A 17,436-nucleotide genomic window follows, 5' to 3' on the forward strand; every position below is an offset into this window, starting at 1 on the left:
CAGGAATAAAACATAGTAGCCTATGAAACCTTCACTGCGTGGAGACAGGGTAAAAAACCTTCCAGCTCAATTTGTGATTCAAAAAATGGTTGGGATGTCAGCTCTTCCTAACAAAAAGGTCATAAAAATGATTCCTACTAAGCTAGTTCAAGCCATCATTCTTTACCATGAGAATGGGGAAGCCCTGGCACAGGGTGCCCAGAGCAGCTGTGGCTGCCCCAGCCCTGGAAGTGCCCAAGGCCAGGCTGGATGAGGCTTGGAGATACCTGGGATAGTGCAAGGTGCTCCTGGATGGGCTTTAACATCCTTTCCAACCCAAACCATTCCATGATCACCAGAGAACTTAGTTGTGCTCTAAGTGTTTCTAGAAAAAGTATTTCCTTCCAGTCTAGTTGATAAATGAGGCGTGGAAATACTGTGGAGTAAACTTTAATCAACTGTACCTGTTGGATTATGAATGAACAAATGCAGAAAATTGGAAATCAATACAGACTTATGAAAAACAACACATGCTGGTAAAGAGTGAATTGTTGGAACTAAGTAACATTTATGGGAAAATAATTTTGAAAGCTTCCTGGTGAAGAGGACATGGGAGTTAATTGGGGCATTTGTGCATTGGCCATCACAGCCAATTCACCTGATGACAAAATGCGTGCTGAGAACATCCCTGTCCCTTGGCCACCTGCAGCTGAGTGGGGCTGCCCTGTGCCCAGAGGGCCTCCCACTCCATACAAATGAGCCCTGGGTTTAAGGAAAGCCAGTCAGAAGTGCTCACCTTGGCAATTTCCCTGCCCAGTCCAGGAGAGGAGACAGGAACATCCTCATTCTCCATAGGCAAGGAACAGGCCAGCCTCTCTCACTGCTCTGCTCACAAATAAAAATACAGAGAAGCTGCTGCACCAGCTCTGGGTACAGTTCTCCATCCTGAGCCTGGAGGGCTTTGGAAATGAAACAGGTACTGTAAGAGGGGGAAAAAAGCACAGAGCAGTGCTCTGAAGTCTGCAGTTTTCACTAGTAAGATACACTAACCCAGTAACTCCTGAGGATTTCATCAGTTTGCAAATGGTTTAAGAATCCAGTCATTTTCTAGTCACTCCACCACCACGGTCAAGGTGACAGATTAATGAGCTGTACCATATTGTAAAAAACCAAGCAAGCAAAACACAAAGCCAGAGGGGCGATGAGGAACTGAGATCTGAAAAAAACCCCAAGGAACCATTAGCCAAAACACACTCTTATTACTGGGTGATGATTGACTTGGATCATTCAGGGAAAGATTCCCTACAAACAACACGTAGCCAGCCTGGTTTTAGTATAGGTCTGCTTTTATTTCCATATTCAGCTCTTTGAGGGAGACATCCTTTCACAATCTGAAAGGAGGAGGGTATAGCCCGCTGTAGTGCTGCTTCAGCACACTAAAACACATCATACAGAAAATGCTTCTGGTGACTTTGCCCCAACCCAAATGAACACCTGTCCATGCCCTGGGGGCACAGAGAGAGTCCTGGAACCCAAACATTGCGTGTGTGAGACAGGGGTGCACTGGTGAATCTCACCTCACTGGCACAAGGCGAAAACTGCCAGCTGGCAAGGACTGCACAGGAGTGGGGAAGTAAATACTGGTAGTAGTGGATTTAAAAAGAAAAAAAAATAATAATCAAACCCTAGAAAAAAAAATAATATAAATTTAAAAGCAGCGCCTTTCCAGTATCTCACTGCAGCAGGCAGCAAGACTTAAAGGCACTACAATGTGTCAGAATGGAGAGAATCTGGTGCATCCACCCTTCCAGAGTGCAAGAATATGGATTAAGAATTCCAAAGTTGATATAGGCTTTTGGAAAACAAACAAACTTCTCTTCAGCACGAGATCTGGTGGAGCTGCAGAAAAACAACAAAGAGAGGTGAGTTAGTTACTGTGCTTTTGTACAAACAGCTCAACCTCAGAAGCTCAGCTGGTGAAAGGCTACACCAGCTTGTGTTTCACCTCCTCCTAAACTCATGTGGTTTAAATCCATGCACTAAGCAGCTTCTCTCCCTCTTCCTTCCAGAAAAAGATCTCCCATGTATGGAACACATAAACTGGACCAAAATGTAGTCAAAGCTCTCAAGGCTATTATTTTTCTACAGCTCCAAGAGGCAGCGCAGGGTGACTTACAGCTGCATATTTCCAGTCTCCCCTTCCTCTTCCTTAAGCAAGATCATAAACATGACAGAGCAGGAACTCTGCAAGTTTTAAATCCTGTCTATGTCTGTGAAAGTATTTTTCCTCCTCAATACCATGTCAAGCTCACTAAAGGACATCTCATACAACAGGGGCTGGAAGTACCCTCCATTGCCAACATAAAACAGAAGAATTCACAAGAAGGAGCTGGGAAAAACACGGAATTAAATACAAGATTTCCCAGCAAGCCATGCAAATCAGTACACAAAAATCTGCTATCATGTGATCTCTATCAGACTTTTCTAAAAAATAATAACTGAATTAATGCAGGTATTTAAAAATAATCTCAAAATTTTATCAGCCCAAAGACAAATGCTGTATAATATTTAATACCATATTTAAACTCTGTCCAGTCTTGGACTAACATGCAAATCTTCCAAAAGGCAAAATTCTGATCTCCTACCAACTACAATTCCTCCTACTGACAGAACTTACAGGTTTGCTACACTGTGTTCACAGGCTGCCCCTGACTCTGTTGGGGGTTTGATTCCTCTGGCAAGACAGGATTTATAGAGTTAATCTACTCACAATTTTGACTGTCTACAATTACTTTTTAAAAAAAACTTATCTTTCCTAGCCACAGAAAAAACATTAATCAACTCAGAGAACACCACATTCACCAGTGCAACAGACAGACCTAAATCCCTAAAGCAAATTAGCAACTCTATAGCAATAGTTGACAGAGAGTTTCTCTCAGAGTTATGGTATCTTACCACAGTTTTATTAATTACTCTGGTTCTGCAAGGGTAATAATTTCTTCATTGATAAAAAATTCCACAGTCTCCTCCTCCCAGTCATCGACATTGCTGTCCAGCTCATCTGTGTCTACCCCTGCAATGGAGAAACAAGGCAGCAATGGAATGATTTGATGCTCTTGGCAGAAAGCCCTTAGACCAGCAGTGAAACAAGAAGTAAAGAGGTATTTGGTGCTTTAAATCCTAATCAGTGATATCCAAGGCATTACTGTCTCCTACTACAGTTTTATCCCACGGTCAAGCCAATGCCTTTTTTCCCCTCTTAAATCCTGCCACGATTCAGGATAAAAAGTACAAAAACCTCCAGAGAACACAGGACTGGCTTTAGCAGGAAGCAGAGGGAGAAGAGAAGGGGCTGAGGGGCCCCATGCCCCTCTGAAGGAGGAGCTGCTGTGGCTCTGCCCAGCCCTGTCTGTCTCACCCCCGCGCAGCTCCAGGCGCTCGTTGCGCTGCTCCATGTACAGCTCTTGTGCCATCTTGCGGTACTTCCTGAACTCCTCCATCATCGTGCGCCGCCGCTCCACCAGCTCCTGCAGGCCACAGAGGGATCTTCAACCAACCTCCCCCTGAGCCAAACCCACCCCAGGGCTCTTCAACCTCCCCCTGAACCAGACCAAACCCACCCCAGGGCTCTTCAACCTCCCCCTGAACCAAACCCACACCCCAGGGCTCTTCAACCTCCCCCTGAACCAAACCAAACCCACCCCAGGGCTCTTCAACCTCCCCCTGAACCAAACCCACACCCCAGGGCTCTTCAACCTCCCCCTGAACCAAACCCACACCCCAGGGCTCTTCAACGTCCCCCTGAACCAAACCCACACCCCAGGCATGCTTGAGTGAGGCAACTTTGTCCTCATAAACAACTTCTACTGACTTAGAAGAAACAAGATTCTCTTCTCTGATCAGGATGCTATTTTGGTGAGGTGTCCTTTTTTCTAATTGAAAGAGCTTTTCTTAATTTAAATACTGGCTAATGCAGCAATGTGCAAAGAACTCCAAAATGTTACCACCTTTGCTTAATGACGTAACACCAGTTCCTCTCCAGACTCTTTACAGTGGCACCTCTCTGAACTATCCATTGGACTAATTCTAACCATCTGGATCAAATGAACACTTGTGATACAGGAAATCCAACTTATATATCACCAGTACAAACTAAGGATAGGCTACAAGAGTTTCATCTAGAATATATTTCAAAAGTGTCTTGCCTTTGAAGCTTTGGACTGGCTCAGACGATCCTTCTGCTCAAATATCTTGGAGTATTTCTTCAGGTCCTTCTTAATTTGCTGTGAAACAGGAAATTTTATTTCAACTGGAGTTTCAGGCTAGCAATTACAACCATCATCTTCTCTAAGCACTCCTTTGGTAGGCCTAAGCAGGCTATGCCCTTCTGAAAAACATCTCTCTGCTAGGCAATTTCCTTTCACTGTAATTTTGTGCCTCCTGGCTTATAGATCATACAAGCACTTCTGTACACATACAACTAGCAAGGTCTGAAGAGCAAAATTCAATTTACTCTTCTTTATACCCTTTCATCATACCCTAACTTCATGAACAACTGGTAATCACTTCTATTTTGAGCTTATAATACAGTTAATATCTGCAGGCATTCCTAGAAGTGAGGTCCCACACAGCAATGTGTTTACTCACACATTCAGGGCAAAAGGCAGTTGTGTAACAAACCTCATCCTCAAGAAGAGGGAGCACACCAAGTATGCTTTATGGCCCAAATCCATGTCAGCACAAAGTCCCTGGGGTGCCCTACCTTTATCTGATCCTCACTGAGCAGGGTGGCTGGTCGTGGTCTCCAGAGCAGCTGACAGAACCTGTCTTTGTTGTTTTTCTGAAGCAGACGGCCTTGGAAGGTCCATAACCAATATGCATTGTCCACCTGGAAGAGCAAAGCAGCAGCTCAGCCAAAATAAGCTTTAACTTAACAGCAGAGTGCTCAGAAATAATGTTTAAAATTGTAGTGGAGGTTAAGTCATTTGACCAGTGACAGGGTTCATTTTCTCTTCCTAATCAATAACCCTTTCCAAAACCACTGGAAGAGCAAGCAGGGCTGGGGGAAAGAGGTGCATCAGTACCTTGTGGCTCCACCAAGACACAGAGGTGACAATGTATCTGCCCGTGGGGTCCCACTCCACGTCCGAGGCCGTGTAGTGCTCGGCAATGTTCATCATGGTGCAGTCAGATGTGTCAACAAAGGCTAAGGCACCATTCATGCTGCACAGGCAAAACAGGACAGTGCTTTACACAGCAGCACAGCCTGGGCTTTGAAAAACATGCCACAGGCTGCATCTCTACAACTCCTCATTGCAAACAAAGTCTCACAGCAGCCAAGAGAGCAGCCAGGGTTCTGCCAGTCTCTGTGGCTGGAAAGGAAGGCAGTGGATAAAAACAAAATGCCACATAAGAATGACACTTCTGTTTCTATGTTCAGGGACCCATAAGAATACAAATAAATGGGTTAAAGTCACTGTAAAAACATGCTCTGGGCAAGCTACAGCCAAAGTTTAACATCATATGCTTAGACATAGTAGTGAAGAAGACATTAAAGAAAAGATTTCTAAGATGAACAGCAGTGCTTGTTTGAAAGCACATGAAAGCAAATATTACTTGACTGATTGACAACAATAATTTTCACTTGCTCTAAAGTGGAACTTCCTTGATAATTCTTTCACAAAGCAGCACTGTCAATAACAGGTATTGCCCATGAAAGGGCACAAGGCAATGACAACAAATGCATCACAAGAGCCATAAGCATGTCCAAACTGGACTGGCTCAGTCAGTATTTAACTTAAACAGCTGAAGGTGTTTCTAAAGATCCACTTTTCTGTTGATAAATGCATTCTCCACCTGGTGTGGCAAAAATAGGAAGTGATAGCTGCAAAGGACTAAGATACATCATGAAGCTGCATCTCTTCTCTGCCTTTGCTTTTGCACAGCTCAATCAGGATTACAGCAATCAGCACTGTCAGGGACACCAAACACTTCTTGGTGAGATACTGTACTTCTTTACTTCTTTTAAAATCAATGTTCAACACTCACCTTCTGAGGCCAGCCAACACCACAAACTGCCCCTGGGGACTCCAGAATATCGTGTTTGCCTGCTGTTTGTCAAAAGTCTCTGAAAAGAAACAAGGCAAATTCAGAAAGAGATCTCAATCCAATGCCATCAATTACATGCATCAACCCCACTAATTTCTCACAAAACATCACAAACAGATGCAATTTTGAGTTTATAGCATCTATCACCATGCAAAATGTTTAGTATCTGCACTTTTCACTTGTTTTTCACTTACTTATGAGTTCTATTTTCCCGTTGTTTTTCACATGGTAAAAGGAAACTGAAATTCGTGGAGTTTCTCCATGCAACACAGCAAACTTGCTTCCATTTGGTTCCCAAGCAAAGGCTATGATGCTTTCTGTAACAAGAGAAGCCAAAACTCTGTTAAAGGACAATACAAACCTCTAATTTCAAGTAGTTACCGAAGAAAACCAAGATATTGAAGAGAGAGAACCCATCAGTTAACAGACTTTCTTTTAAAACACAGGTTGATAAGGCAATTGCAGGGAGTTAGGGGAAATGTTTCTAACTATAGCTGTAGGCCTTCCATCATCTACAAAATACATTGCTATTATCAACCCTATCATTTTGATTAATACCAGACTTTCAGTTCTGTCATTTTTCCAGTCAGTCATAAGTATGAAAACAACAGAAGTTTTGATTTCTCATTTTAACATGAGACATTCTGCAACATCAAAATCCCACTCTTTTCCAAAGGGTTAAATTCCTAATTATGTCAGGTGTTGACAACAATTTCTAAGAAAGACACAAGCATCTCTGCAGAAAAGTTCAAGCTCAAAAGTAAGGAAATACTTGGCATTACCTTTCATTTCCACCACATCCACTGGCACCTGTTTCTCTCTCATGCGGAATATTTCAAAGTTGGTCACTACTCCCTGTGAAGGCCAAAATCAGCTCATTACCAGCACAAAAACAGCAGAGTAAATAATTATATCACTAGGCATAGAAGGACAACTCCTCAATTAGCCTGTTAGGACACAGGATGAGAGTGAGTCAAGGTTTATTCCTTTCATGAGAGCAGATAAATACAATATACCTCCTTAGCAAAAACATTCTCAATTTGTTCTGATAAAGAATAACTTCAGAATTGTAGAAAAGCATTTATTTTTTTTCAGACTGTTATAAAATTTAATTAAGACAGATGAACATGTGGCACATTATGCAGCTTGACCTACATGTTGTTCAACAGCTGCTTAATTGTGATCAGGAGAAGAGGTAAGGCACAGACCTCAGAGACCAAGAGGCCACTGAAGTCAAATCAAATTCTAGTTGCAAACATTACATACATTTTGCTTTCCGCATGCTTCAAATTCAAACAGAAAAAATTAAAAATAGCTTTGACATAATATAATTTACACTGCCTTTACTTAAAGACAGCACTGCAAGAAAAGGAAGCAGCTTTTCCCAGCAAGAGCAGAAGCCATGTACCTGTGTGCCTTTGGGAGTCCTGTCCACCTTCACACACAGGTAGTCCCCGTTCTTCTGCCAGTGCAGTTTGCAATCGACTACGTTGAACAAATTCCGCACACGAATTTCTTGTCTAGAAGGCAGCTGCATCAAAGTCACTCTTGCTGGGATGTCTTTGTCCTCAGGCACCCAGAAAGCAATTATGTTACCACCTGGAGACCATGAGAAGTCTCTACAGGAACAAAGTTAAAAATATGCCGTTTTAATTTTCAGTTAGATACTACAAGCAGAAAGCACTTTCCTCATAGTATCTGAATGTTGCAGACAAAGATCACCTCTCAGTAATAAAGACAGGCACAGATACATAACTCAGGGCAATTTAATAACATTCCCTAAACAGATTTTTAAGCAGCTGTTTAAATTTGCTGTATCACCAATGTTGTCTCACCAGTACATCTCACCAAAGAGCAGGGGTTGCACACAGAGTAACTGCCAAAGATCTAAGAACAAATGAGCAAAAAAAAATCCCTACTAAATTACCATGGAGACCATCTTCTTGCACCTGGGTACACTTAATTTTCTCGCTGCTTTACAGAGATGTACTTTAAAAACTCTCACAGGAGTCAATGTGTCTTGTGCAGACACAGCACACTGCTCTAAGCCAGCACAACCACCTTGTTAGGGAGATATTCCCTAATAAACTGCATTCCAGACTGGTTTTGTAGACAAGGAACAGAATTCCTAAAATGGATTAAGCAGTACCACAAAGAGGATTTCAAAGCACAGACTCTACCAAGTGTGTTCATCAACAAGTGGAGAGTTTTCCATTTCTTTTTGCTACTTTGTCTAATTTGACCAAGTCAACATGTAAAGCTCTTTGCTCCAGGCAACATAAAGATTGCTCTTGCCATAACAAATCCCCAAACTAAAAGATTCCAGCTAAAGAGCACAGTTATGATTCCAAGGGAATAAACTCACCTTATCCCATTGATTTTCAAGCTCTTTTTGTCCAACAAACCCATAGACTAAAATGAGAAAATGATGAATTTTCAAGTTAGTAACACTCTTACATTTACACATGTATTTCTACTCTGATTATTATGCAAAAAAAGCAAGAACTTACTGGTGTTTCATAGATACTGAGGGTATCTGAAGTCATTCGAGCAAAGAATTTACCATCATGACTCCATCTAAGCAAGCAAGAAAAAAAACCATGAAATTGGAACTGCCTTTTTATTAAATGAAGTCTGAGACCACAACTCTCTACTCTAATTCTGCTTCTCAACCTACTTAAAAATAGGCCAGTGAGCTGAGTTTTCACAGTGGAATCCTCTCTTCTTTTGGCCAGTCAGAATATCCCAGATGATGATAGCCTGAGGGTCATCCTGTGTGTCCATCAAAGGGCTGAAGGTCACTAAATACCTACAAAATAAATAAACCAATTCATTATTGAAACTTCATCTAATATGTCAGTACCATTTCATTCAAGTAGTATTTAAATATCAGGCCCTTTTAAACAGCAGTTTCTCTAATGGGATTTTTCTGGAGAGGGAAAAGTAAGAACAGGATGAGAAAGGAGGAGAAAGTTTCCCTGGCATCCCTCTGGCTGAAAAGGTTCTAGATTTATGTACAAGTCCTCCCATATTGATGTTACAAGAGAGGGGAACTCACCAAATACACTGTTATACAGTTTTGACATGAGAATAACATCAGTTTCCAACTAAACACAAATTATTGACCTTATCCAACCCAAAGTACAGGGATGCTGGGCTTCTCCATTGAAAGGTAAATAATCTCTTTAAAACAAAAAAGCATAAAATCCATCTGCTTCCAAATGTGTTACTTGAAAACTCAAATGAAAATGCATCTCAGTCCTGAAATTATTTTATCCTTCTCTCCAGAGCTCTTTAATGTTAAAAAATCTTAAGAAATTAATTTCAGCACTCCAGATTTGGAGTGCAGCTCATGCCTCATGCTTTTGACTGCTTAGCCCAAACCAACACCATGCTCTGTACCTTTCACAGGGTGAGAAGTCAATGAGCTGCACTCCTTGGTGACTAAACCTTTGAATCTGCTTGAACTTCTCTCCACCCCAGAGAGCAATGCCCCTCTGGTGGAACGTAGCCAGGTAGGTGCCTTTGGGGGACCAACGGACGTAGGTCTCTGTCCACCTCTGGATTAAAAAAAAAAAAAAGGACATACAAAAGTTGATTTTCATGCTGTGTCCCTGAAAAGGAAACAATTAATGCATGGCTTGTAGCAGCACATTTTGTAAATCCCTTTACTAAGTGAAGATGCCAGGATGTGTGATAACTGTGGAGTTTTATTTCATGCACACAATGTACAGTACTTATTCTTCAGGTTCAAAATTGTCAATTGAGACCTTTTCAACTTACAGATCACCAAAGAGGTTTTTCAGGAACAGTGACATCCTTTGTGCAATAACAAACCCACCTAACACCCTGGATTTCCTTCTTTCAGTCTTAATCCTTCTTCAGATGAACATACTGTTCTTAAAAGTAAGGGTAGGTATTTTGAATTTCTGAACAACTGGACCTTCAGCTAAGTTAGAGAGATCTCAGCAATACAGACCACAGCCAGAGACCATGGTGATGAGCAAATTCTCACCATCTCAGAGCCAACTTCCTCCTACTGAAATGCACAATGGTTATTAAGGAAAATGCTCCTGGGTCCTAACAGTTCCCAGCAAGTCCAGTGCCTGCAGCAGACAGGCAGACTAACTCTCCCTTTTTTATGCCATTACCAAACCAGCTATTCCTCTTTAACACCTCTGTGGTCAGCACAAAAGCAAGGAGTCATCTGAAGCAGCAAATATAAGCACATATTCAGCTGGAATGAATAGTGCTCCTCAAACTCTGACTTTGCATTCTCAGGTCTTTCTGAATCACCTATAACAGAGAGATGAAGGAAACTAATGGGCATCATAGATCAGTTATATAAAATAAAACTCTTAAAAAGTTCACTTCACAGTTCTCTTACCAAAGCAGCTAAGTCTAATTCTAAAGGATGTGGTTTCACCACTCTTCACAAGGAAAGAAAAATATTTCAGCAATGGGAAAAAGCCTTTTTTTTTCCAATTAAAAAGCTGCAATATGATAAAATGAAGGAGATTGCAGAAACACTGCCAATCTCCAGCACTTCCAGGACACTCACTGCTCTGTCCTCAATTTGAACAGGTTCCTTGATGTCATTCCAAAAAATGGATGTCCGGTCTCCTGACTCAAAGATCACACTGTACTGATCCCTGCAATCAGGGTCTTCCAACCAGTATCTGAGATTCCCCTGAGAAAAACACAGCAAAAGACTGTTAGTGAGTCCAAGGCTAAGACAGCAAGTTCCACTAATTAGTATCCACCTGGCAGGTGGAAGTTGATCTTACCAGAGAGTGCAACTTCGGGGTCTTACCACTGCAAACAAGTTTTTGAAGTGAAATTAAACAATCCCAGTTACTGGATGCTGGAGGCTGAGAGCACAGCATAAACAGGTGGACCCTCAAGGTGTTTTGATGATGTTTAATACTTATTTTAAACAGGAAGTAATTTGGTTTTTAATGAAAAAGCAAACTATTGTTTCTTCCACCAGCCTATTTACAAAGCAACCAGTAACAAACACCAAAGTTTGCCTCAAACAATTAAGAATATAAAAAGATGCTTTTGAAAATCTATTTTTAAATGACTTGTGCAAAATTATTATTCACTCTTAAATAATAAGAGTAAATTAAGCTTCACACTATGTGTAACTATTAAGCAGAAGCACTGAGTTCCTCCCATCACTGCATGATGGTGAGCATGAAGGAACAGAGCATGTGATCAGCACTGCTATTTACAACACATTAACACATGGTTTCTATTTTCATATGGACATTTCAGCAATGAAGTAACCATTTAATATTAAGCTGAATATTCTTTCCACTTTTCCAAAAATTCCTTACCAAATCCTTAAATGGCTGTTTCTCAGGGATTTCCCACTCATCACTTATTGTCATGTACCTGAAAGAGCAATTTGGTTGGTTACAGTCCATGCAGGCACTCAGGATTAGAATCCCCAAATTTACAGATAACACCCAATTGCTGTACTCACTTATCAAAGTCAGTGAAGAGGTTAACTCTGAAAGTGTGCTGCTTATCCAGTTTGTATCCATCTGCATTCTTCACAGCATCCACAGCATGGGAGGGAGACATGTACTCCAGGAAGATGTACCTGCAAGGAAGGAACACCAAAGTAGAAGACATTATTGACTACACAACAGGCACAAAATAAAGCAGAAACAATGGACAGTAATTAAGAATTCAATACAGAGCATCTACAAGATAACCTCTTGTCTTGTCCTTAACTAATTAGGGTCAACAGCAAATTAAACCCCATTCTGGCCACAGGCTCACACACATTTTTTAGCTCTCTAGGCCTGACCTCAGTTAATCTGATACCCTTTCTGAAATGGGCCAGACAGAGCAGTGAATGCAAGCTCAACACAACCAGGACAAGTGAGAGACAGGAACATGCAGGTTACATCCACAGCTCCTCCCAGCTGAGTAACAGGTCATGGTTAGGAATTGGAACTTGCTGTCACAGGCTTCTTCATTTTTTTTCTTTCAATGTTTTTCAATTACAGAACTCAGATTCTTTCTGGCCACTTAATCCAAACTAGCTTGCAGTCCAGCAGACTCAAAACTAATGGTATCCTGAACATCATCAGTGTCTCAGATGTATGAACAGAGAGACAGAATAATTTTCATGCTGACCTTATAGAAACAACAATCCCTCCACTCCAGAAAACTCTTTCTATGCCTTATAAAGTGTGGATTCCTCCAATACTCAGAATATATGCTACAGATATTGACAATCTATTTTGCAACAAACAGGCCAGCCATTGCTACTAAGTTTTTAGCTCAAGAGGATCTTTAACTTCTACCATAGCAGAAAACTAAGAAAAAACTTCCCACATAGCACAGAAATTTGTCCCCAAACCAAGCTAAACTGTTTCCATAATTAATCCCCACCAGCCTCCACCATGGAGCCTAATGAGCTATGAATCTTCTCAGTTCCCTCAGGAACTTGTTTGTCACTGAGACTGATGTGAGGACTGCACAGGCTGAGGTAGAAGAAGGTGATGATAACAGCTATGAGGTCACCATAAAAACTGGCCATAAAGTATCGACACTAAAAATCAAAGATAAGCCAGAGCTGTGTTTCAGTCCTTTTTCCAGTTGGAGTTACCATGACTTACCCTTTTGTTTTTCCATCTGCTTCTGGATAAAATTCATTGATAATTTTACCAAACTTGGAGAATATTTTGTGGATGACATTCTTCAGTTTCTCCAGTCGGTCTGGTCCAACCTGGGGCACGTTATCCACGACAATCACCGAGTCTATTCCATCTGCCTCCTGTGGCTGATCTTTCAGGATGTCACCAAGCAGCTCTGCAAAGACAGCACAGACAGGAAAGTAAAGCACTGCTCACTTCATGGAGGAGGGAAGACAAAGATAAAAACAACAGTGAGAGTAAGAAAACAGAGAGACTTCAAGAAATTTCAAGAATCACTTAAGAAACTTGGTAGTGACTGAACCTTCTATCAGAAAAACAATTGAACAGCAGCCCAACAGCACACCCTAAGTGACAGGATTATGTGGTTTCATGGCAAACTTAGAGCACCCAACTCATGAAGTCTTTCTTAAAAACATACTTTACACACTGAGGTTGTCAATGCTTGCTCTATCGGTTTTTTTCAGGAGATGGAACTGGCTCACAAAGTCCCCAAAACTGACAACAGCACAGACAAATGCATGATTTACTACCTGACCTCTGACCAGTCCTCTTGCTCAAATTATAACCAGATGACTTTGATAAAAGCAAATGTAACCTGTACCTCCCAAGTTTTAGCATAATTCAAAACTATCCACCATACTGGAAGTTCTGCCTGTCTCAGCATCACTGTAATTAAGAACTCACACTCCATCTAAACCTTTAATTAAGAACAAAAACGAAGGTCTAAGGCAAGACACTGAAAGCCATATTTAAGCTTTGTGAAGACAAGCACAGATCTTTTCACACTGGATAGTCTTTGAACTTATTAATTCCTGAATATCTGCAGAAAGCTTTAAGATTATGTGAAGATCACTATAAAGTACAAGACTACAGAGAAAATAAGTTCACACCACCATACCTTTGAATTAGATAAAATCTGGAGAGTCAGACTATCTATAGCATGCATAGACTAAGAAACAAAATCCAAACACATGTAGAAAGACTTCAACTATGAGAACAAACTAAAAAAGGTGCTGTATATGCTGATATTTTGAAGACATTAGATTTTTGATGGTTTTGTAATTCAAGAAATTTTTCTGCCCAGAAACATCACTGCAAAGATCTCCAGCAATGAAGAAATATGAGAAACATGCTTACTTTGAATTTCAAACTATTAAAAAGTTGCTTTCTACAACTTTAAGCTTCAACAGGTTATTACACATGAAGCTTCCCATTGATCTGGGGTAACAAAAATCACAATTATTTAGCCCATTACCACCAAGATTAGGTAGCATCCACAGAATGTTGTTGTTTGTAATATTTATCACTCAAAAATATTATCTCCATATGCATTAAGGAACTACAAATAACAATATAAAATATATAAAATGAAAGCATGCCCCACAAGGACATTTCCACAGGAGTCTATTAGCAAAAGGAGAAAACTGAAGTAAACCACAAAAGGGTGATTTTTAAGGCTCCTTTAGCCATTTTTTTCATAGCCATTTCTCACAAAAGACTTTGTAGGCCAAGGAATGCATGTTTAGATGCCAGAGCAGCAATGCAACACCCTGTATTGAGTCAAAACTGTAACAAACTGAAGCCAAATTCCCACCCTGTGCCCTGAAATTCCAAATTGTGAACAAAGGAATCTTCAAAGAGCAAGAAGCAGGTTCAGCCAGCTCCTGCTGCAGCCAGAAGGGAAGCAGGGTGTGGTGGGTGCAGGGCTATCTTCAGCTGGCAGCATTTTAAGGACCACTGTCATTATCTGAACTAAAGCCTGGCTGGTCCCTAAGTGGGTGTCCAACACATCCCTTCTGCTTTAACCCACACCAGCTGCTCTTCCATGCCGACATCTCCCGGGGAAAAGGAGAGGCAGCAAAGGATCTGAGATGTTCCAGGGCTGCAGCTGGTCTGTCCCACAGGTGTTCCTGAGCATCTGAGTTATCACAGCACTGGAAGAGCCTTGGCTTGGTCACACTGGGCTGCTTTTCTCCTTGGGAAGGCACCAGAATAATGAGAAAGAAGTAAGGAAGCTCAGCTAGCCATACACAGATGGAAAGCCAGACCAGCAAGAGTGACTAAACCAAAACCCTGTAATTCAGCCACTAACACTGGATTTCAGACAGCTGAGAAGTTAACCAAATTAATTAACAACAAAATAGGCGGGGATGGAAAATGTGCCCAGTTTCCAAGAAGGAACTGAACATAACAATCCTAAATGTACACAAAGTGTATTAAGCAGGCACTTAGCAAAAATAATCCAACTCCAAGGCAATTTTGCCAAAGTCTCTTTAAGAAACAAATGTAAAAGTTCAAAGAGCTGTTATACAGATTGCTAAACTGAGAACAGCAAACACTTCCTTAATCTAGGATATTTGGCTGCTGATTTAATAAACTAAACAAAGGACTGGAACACAAGAATGCACCTGCATCACCTGTATTCCACTGCCACTTGAGATAACTGGCTGATTTACAATCCTGTGCTTTAGAAACATCTTTCCACTTTTTATATGTGTAACAGACCCTAAAGACCCTAAAATAGCAAAAATACTGAACAATAATGGGGAAACAAGTACTTTTCCTATTTAAAAAACTAAGAAAATTTATCTGGAAAGACTCATCTGAAAAACACTACATTAGAGTTCTAAATTCTCTATTACAAGCCCATGTGTAACATTTATTGTCTGTGCAGTTACACAACAGCTTGACCATTTTAAGGCAGTCAATATCCACTACGTTTAAAAGAGCCTGGGCTGACACTTTTAACTGCCAGAAACGATTTTTCCCTATTTTCTTGTCACAAAACACCTACGGGCAGTAACTCTCCTCAAACCCTATTTACCTACGGATTTCACTCTGGGTGCATGGAAAAAACAAGAACGATGAAACATAATTTGTAACCACCACATCAACCATTTAAAACTTCGGTTTGTAGAGCTGAGTTTACAAAGGAAGGGAGACGAGCTGGTGATTCCACTCAGAGGGCAGCTCACACCTGACGTTTAACAGCGGCTTTAGAACCACTTTGACAGCAGCTTTTAGAACAGCAGCGTGTGCGGGGCAGACATAACTCAGGAAGAAAATTATTTAAACTAAACAAAGATTTTAGAACAGCAGCGTGTGCGGGGCAGATATAACTCAGGAAGAAAATTACTTAAACTAAACAAAGCTTTTAGAACAGCAGCGTTGTGCGGGGCAGAAATAGCTCAGGAAGAAGATGATTTAAACTAAACAAAGGTTTTAGAGCGGCAGCGTTGTGCGGGGCAGAGATAACTCATTAAGAAGATGATTTCCGAAGCCCAGCTCCGATGTGGGATGCGCAGCTGCCCCGCAGCCGGGCCGGGGGCTCGGGGCACGGCGTTCCCCGCCCCGGGCCCGGCTCCCCGGGGGCTCCCCCGGCTCCTCCCGTCCCGCACCTTCGTCGCTGATGTCGTCCACGAAGTCCTCGGGGTCGCTGAAGGAAATCTCATCCTCGGGCTCGGCCGGGGCGGCGGGCGCGGCCTCCCCGTTCTCCTGCGCCGCGCCGGACTCGGCCTCGGCCGCCGCCTCGGACTTGGGCTCCGCCGCGGGCTCGGCCTCAGAGCCGGGCTCGGGCTCGGCCTTCCCGGGGCTCTGCTGCCCGGACGGCGGCTGCGGCTCGGGCGGCTGCTCGGGCTCCGCGGCGGCGGCGGGCGGCGGCTCGGGGGGCCCCGGCGGCGCCTGGGACTCGCCTCCCCCATCCTGCTCCTCATCCTCCTTCTCGTCCTCCTCCTGCTCCTGCTGCTGCTGCGGCGGCTCCGCGGGCGGCGGGGGCGCGTCCGTGTGCTCGGGCTCCTCGGCGGGGCCCTGCGCGCCGGGCGGCGCGGCGGCCGCGGGGCTCTCCTCGGTGTCCTGCATGGGGCGGCGGCGCTGCCGGGCCCGGGTGCGGTGTGCGGGTGTCGGTGCGCGGGTGTCGGTGCGGTGCCCGGTGCTCGCTGCGGACTCCCGGTGCCGGTCTCGGTCCCGTCCGGAGCGCGGCGGGGAAAGGCGGGGGAGGGGCGGGGCGGCTCCTACGGCCGGGCCATGTGCGCCAGGCCCAGCGGCCCGCGCGCGCCGGCGCCTACCAACGCGCGCTGGGCGAGAGGGGGATTGCTGTCCCCGCCGCCGCTCCCGCCCGCCGCCGCCTTCTTTCCCCGACGCACACGAGCGATTCCAGCGCCTTTGCCAGCCTCGGCTCGCTCCGCCAGCGGCGGCTTCTTCACCTTCTCACCCCACTGCACGCCTGCCACCCCTATCTCGTGACTGCTGTGGTTGCGCCCAAGATGGCGCCGCCTGCCATTCTACTGAGGTGGGGTCCGGCCGAACCATTTTTTGGGGGGCGCCGCTACATTTAACTGCGCTGACGCCCAGTGAAACCTCCTCCCTCAGCACACGTCGCTGCCAAGAGCTGGGCAGCAGGTGACAGGACAATGCCACGGTGAAAGGACAGCGCACTGGCACGAAACTCGCCCTACGCCCCCCCCTACAATGTTTCACTATGGCTTCGCCCGATGTCAGTCGGCGCGCGCGCGGGCGCTACCAAGTTGGTGTAGAGGGGGAGGCGCGCGGTGCTCCGCCGACATCGACGCGGTTGTGCCGGGGCGCGGCGAGGGCGGCGGGTCAGCGCCCCCCCTGCGGCGGCGGGGCCGTGTGGTAGGGCCCGGCGGTAGCGCCACATCAGCCGGGCGGGATGGCG

General features: G+C 43.8%; 1 protein-coding gene across 1 annotated transcript; it reads right to left on the minus strand.

Moving 5' to 3' along the window:
• Nucleotides 1-1,307: 1,307 nt before the first annotated feature.
• On the minus strand, nt 1,308-16,979 carry EIF3B (eukaryotic translation initiation factor 3 subunit B). Its single transcript, XM_071443951.1, has 19 exons — nt 16,160-16,979; nt 12,723-12,915; nt 11,576-11,695; nt 11,427-11,484; nt 10,649-10,777; nt 9,490-9,647; nt 8,765-8,896; nt 8,598-8,664; nt 8,453-8,499; nt 7,496-7,706; nt 6,870-6,942; nt 6,282-6,404; nt 6,028-6,106; nt 5,064-5,202; nt 4,742-4,867; nt 4,185-4,262; nt 3,398-3,506; nt 2,935-3,052; nt 1,308-1,878 (listed from the first exon to the last, which is right to left on the minus strand). Exons 1-18 carry the CDS (start codon nt 16,617-16,619, stop codon nt 2,949-2,951), a joined length of 2,406 nt encoding a protein of 801 aa, XP_071300052.1. The 5' UTR covers nt 16,620-16,979; the 3' UTR covers nt 1,308-1,878; nt 2,935-2,948.
• Between the last annotated feature and the right edge of the window lie 457 nt (nt 16,980-17,436).

This window comes from Agelaius tricolor, unplaced genomic scaffold (assembly GCF_023055355.1).
Source record: "Agelaius tricolor isolate 1412-34295 unplaced genomic scaffold, bAgeTri1.0.p SCAF_19, whole genome shotgun sequence".
Classification (NCBI taxonomy): domain Eukaryota; kingdom Metazoa; phylum Chordata; class Aves; order Passeriformes; family Icteridae; genus Agelaius; species Agelaius tricolor.